We start from the raw sequence: 4,225 nt of genomic DNA on the forward strand, positions 1-4,225 counted from the left end.
AAACTAAAGATTGGATTCTCTTCCCTGCAGGCAGCACGCGGAATAGATTTTATGATCTGTTATAGCTTTATTATCATTTCCAGACATATGATATCTGTATGAATGTGTTTATTCTGCAGGTTATTACACACACGTGTCCACACTAGCTGATGTTCAGGAAAATGTTATGGAATACCTCCATGTTCTCAGTCGACCAATGGTTATCAACCATGACCATGATATCATCTGGACAGAGGCCTACATGGACAGTGTGGTCAGTTTTCTTCCTGCTCACAAACTAGTCATCAAACATGGACATTAAATATTTTATGTTTTTAAATACTAACATTTTTTGGTACAAAAACATCTAAAATCCATCACTGGAGTTTTATGCTATATGTTGTTTTATTTCTGTGTTTCTCTGTCCACATCACCTGAGTAGCAGAAAATCTGATTAAAAGCTATTTGGCACCCACCAGTCATTCTCTCGTCACACACTGAAGGTTGTGCATGTGAAGCATTTAAAACCGGATAGATTTTGGGGTTTGATTAAATTTATCCACAGATTAAATAGATTAAATGGAACAATATTCTTTATGGTTATCTATTGCTTTGGGTTTGGAGATTTCTAAGTTCTCAAATAAATATCTCCTTTCAGAAATACTTTTTTTTTTTTTTAGCTTGTTTAGCTTGTAACTGGTTGGAGTTTACAAATCGAAGTTAGAAGATCATTATAGAGTTAGAATGAAGGTTAGATCTTTCTCTCTATGTTTATATTAATGTGTATCATTTGTTTTCAGTTGCAGCCATATTTCTGTTTCCCATTTCCTCCTCACTTTTTCCTCTTTTCATTCATTGTTTTCATGGTCATGCATTTCTTTATTGTTTTTGTTCTCCTCTTATCCACCATCACCTTCAGCTTCCCAATAAAGATGAGGTAATCATAGTTAGACCTTTAGCTGCATCTTATCATCTTAGTTTATCCCGAGTGAACAATTTAGTCATGGTAATGTCTTGCTTAGAATTTGCTCCCAAATAACTTTTAGACATAGTTTCTTTACCTGTAGGGTTTCTGTTGTGCTCAAACGTTGTTTTCCTGAACTAAAGTTAGCCATTACTCCAGACTAATTTATCTTTTAGAAATGGACCTTATAGTCTGCTAAACATTAGTATTCTTTGGTGTATATAAATATATAATATGTAAGCGTATTTTGTCTCCCAAATCTGAAAACGGCAAGAAAATAAGCACCCCTTTAAAACACCCATTATTCCCTTTTAATTTCCATCAACTTTATATTGATGTACAGTATTTTCATTTTCATTGTTTGTTGTTTTTCCTCACATCTGCTTTGTCCACTTGGTTATTAGTTTGATGAATGTACCAAAGCATCAACTTTTAAACTGAAAAAAGTTAGAATATTGTCTTTGTGCTGCAGCTGTTCAACACTCAGGCACAGAGTTTGCTCCTGATGACATCAGTGGCCATGCCTGTTTTCAGCATGAAAGAAGAGACCGTAAGTTGATGTTTATCAGCTTAATGTGTGTTTTTGTGTATTTATTGATACATGAATATATTTCTCCTTTTGTCTGGATTGCACATTTAAGCAGGATCAATTAAAATATAAATGATTACAGATAATGTTTTAAATGTAGGCTCTAGATTTTTGTAGAAAGTTGTATAAATGCAGGTCAAATGATTAGTATAAATAATTGCATTGGACTTGTTCTCTTGCTCTCTCCAGCTGTCTCATGGGATTTTGCTGGGTGTGGTAGGAACAGATGTGGCTTTGAGAGAATTGATGAAATTAGCTCCAAGATACAAGGTAAATCTGTGACTTTCATCCATTATCACTTTGAACATCAGCACTTTGGTCTTGTGGACACACACAAAATATTTCACATTAGACCATTAATCCTGAAAACCCATAATGAGGTTCATAAACAATCTGCTTACAGTGGAGGATGTTCTTTTTTCTGGGTGGATCATCAAAATAAGTGGTCCTTCTTATTGTCAATCATTCTGGTGATATGTTTACGTAAAGCCAGCCTACATGCTCGTCCCCATTTTCACTGACAGTGAGTCTGACAGTGCAAATCTTCTTTTGGAAAGTAAGCTTGTATGAGCGATGCAAACAGCAGCATGCGTTTGATAGACGTCCCCTCTCTGGAGCAGGTACAGGGTTGTGCATGAGCATTTTTATTTATTTATTTTTTTTTAAGTGGAGAGGGTGGGTCTTTTCAAAAGTTTTTCAGGTCTGAATATGGAAAAAAAATATTCCAATTCGAGTATGTATCTTTTCATGACTATTATGTGGGAACCATGTTCTACCTCATGCTGGAGGAGGACTCATAATGTTGTGTTCAGGTGCTACGGCAGGATGCTTGATTTAATTGGAATTTGGAGCAATAAGATGATAAATCAATGCTGGTTGTTTTCTAATCTAATCTCCATCTCTAATCTAGCATTTTACCCACTTTAAGTTTCTTTTTGAAAACTATATTAGCTTTTTAAATTTGTATCTTATGTCTTGCTTTAAGGGGGAAATATATTTTCAGAGGGTAAATCTAATTTAGATTTGACATTGTAGACATTCTTCAGTCGTGGTATTGGCATTAAGTCTGTATGGCATTGCTGACTTTAAACAGCAGTTTCTGCATGTATTTTTATTATTTATTTATTTTACCATATATACAAAGTCCATAGATGGATGGATGGATAAATACTCTATTAATGCCCAATAGGGGAAATTCCCCAGCGCGATAGCAAGATAAAAACATTGGATAAAATAGGATGAAAAACAAAACACAATTAAATAAAATAATAATAATAATTAACTCAGTCCTTTAAGAGGCATTAAGTTGTCTAATGGCGGCCAGGACAAAAGATCTTATGTATCTCCTTGTTCTGCTACAACTATGGCTGCTTTCCTGAGCCACCATAGTACTGTGCAATGGATGGCTCCCATTAGTTCCTAAGGACTTAATCAGTGCCCTAGTCCTTTCTTTCACCAGTTCCTCCATAGGGACTGCCTCCCTCCCCATCCCTTCCACACACCTCCTGATGAACTTGTCTATTCTGCTACTGTCCCTGCTATTTATGCTGTTTCCCAAGCAAACAAACCCCAAACAGAACAGCACTGGCCGCAACTGACTGATAATATGCATGTCCCTACACACAGCAAGTAACCCAAGTTGTCTGAGGAAGTAGAGCCCATTTTCTTAGGTGGATTCTGAGGTACTTATATGTGGAGACCACCTCGATTTCCACACCGTCCGTGATGACGGGTCGATGTTGAGCTCTTCTCTTGCTAAAGTCCACAGTCATTTCCTTTGTTTTTCTGGTGTTTAGCACCAGTCCATTGCCTTTGCTCAACTGTAGGAACTCATTGAACACAGCTCTGTACTCCGATTCGTTTAAATCGTCCCCACCCTTCAACCAGGCCACTATAGCTGTATCATCAGAGTATTTCTGAATATGGCATATAGGTGTCAAAAAGGCAAAGTTCGATGTATAACCTGTGAAGAGGAATGGGGAGAGGACAGTTACCTGAGGAGCAAACATGCTTTTCATCACTGTTGCAGAAACAACCTTCCCCAGTCTGAAGTATTGCCGCCTCTGTCTGTTTTAAGTGTCTCCTTTCTGCCACACATCAGAATAAATGGATGGTTCTTCAGGGGACACTGTCTTGCAATGTTTTTGATTCGTTATTTAGGGCTAGACAATGTGGTAACAAAGTAAATCAACTTGATTACTGTATTTAAGTACTTGTTTTTAGTATCTTTACTTGAGTATTTTTTGGGGAGATACTTATAACTTTCACTCCACTACATTTCAAAGCCAAATATTGTACTTTCTCTTCCTCTACATTTCTAGGAAGCTGCTAGTTACTTGTTACTTTTGGCTCAGCTTAGCTTTTTTTTCCCACTGTTGCTGTTTTTCCTTTCTTAAGCCTATTGTTTAGAGATGCGCATGACATTCCACAAATGTAACAAACTCTGGGCAGGTTTTATTTGTAGTTTATACAATTAATCACGCTGTGAGTTGTTCATTAGGATGAGTTATAAAATCCATGTTGTAGTTTCTTTGTGGTAATAGATTCAACCTTAAATCTTTATTCCATAGTGAAAGTGTGAGGAGAATCAAGGCATTTTTATACTGAAGTTCATCCCAATAGGCTCTATGCACAGCTCCACTACTTCCTGAATTTAATGCAGCTCCTTTGTTTCCTGTCTTTCATGATTGGAA

At 36.7% G+C, this 4,225-nt stretch overlaps 1 protein-coding gene across 1 annotated transcript in view; it reads left to right on the forward strand.

The window, feature by feature from the left end:
- Positions 1-4,225, forward strand: part of cacna2d4 (calcium channel, voltage-dependent, alpha 2/delta subunit 4) — a 104,315-nt gene that overhangs the window by 18,428 nt on the left and 81,662 nt on the right. Inside the window, exons 14-16 of the mRNA XM_015392433.1 lie at positions 120-253; positions 1,416-1,493; positions 1,722-1,802. Coding sequence (XP_015247919.1) covers positions 120-253; positions 1,416-1,493; positions 1,722-1,802 — 293 coding nt within the window. The remainder of the gene's footprint in view (positions 1-119; positions 254-1,415; positions 1,494-1,721; positions 1,803-4,225) is intronic.

Source organism: Cyprinodon variegatus, unplaced genomic scaffold, assembly GCF_000732505.1.
Source record: "Cyprinodon variegatus isolate N-32 unplaced genomic scaffold, C_variegatus-1.0 Scaffold590, whole genome shotgun sequence".
Taxonomy (NCBI): domain Eukaryota; kingdom Metazoa; phylum Chordata; class Actinopteri; order Cyprinodontiformes; family Cyprinodontidae; genus Cyprinodon; species Cyprinodon variegatus.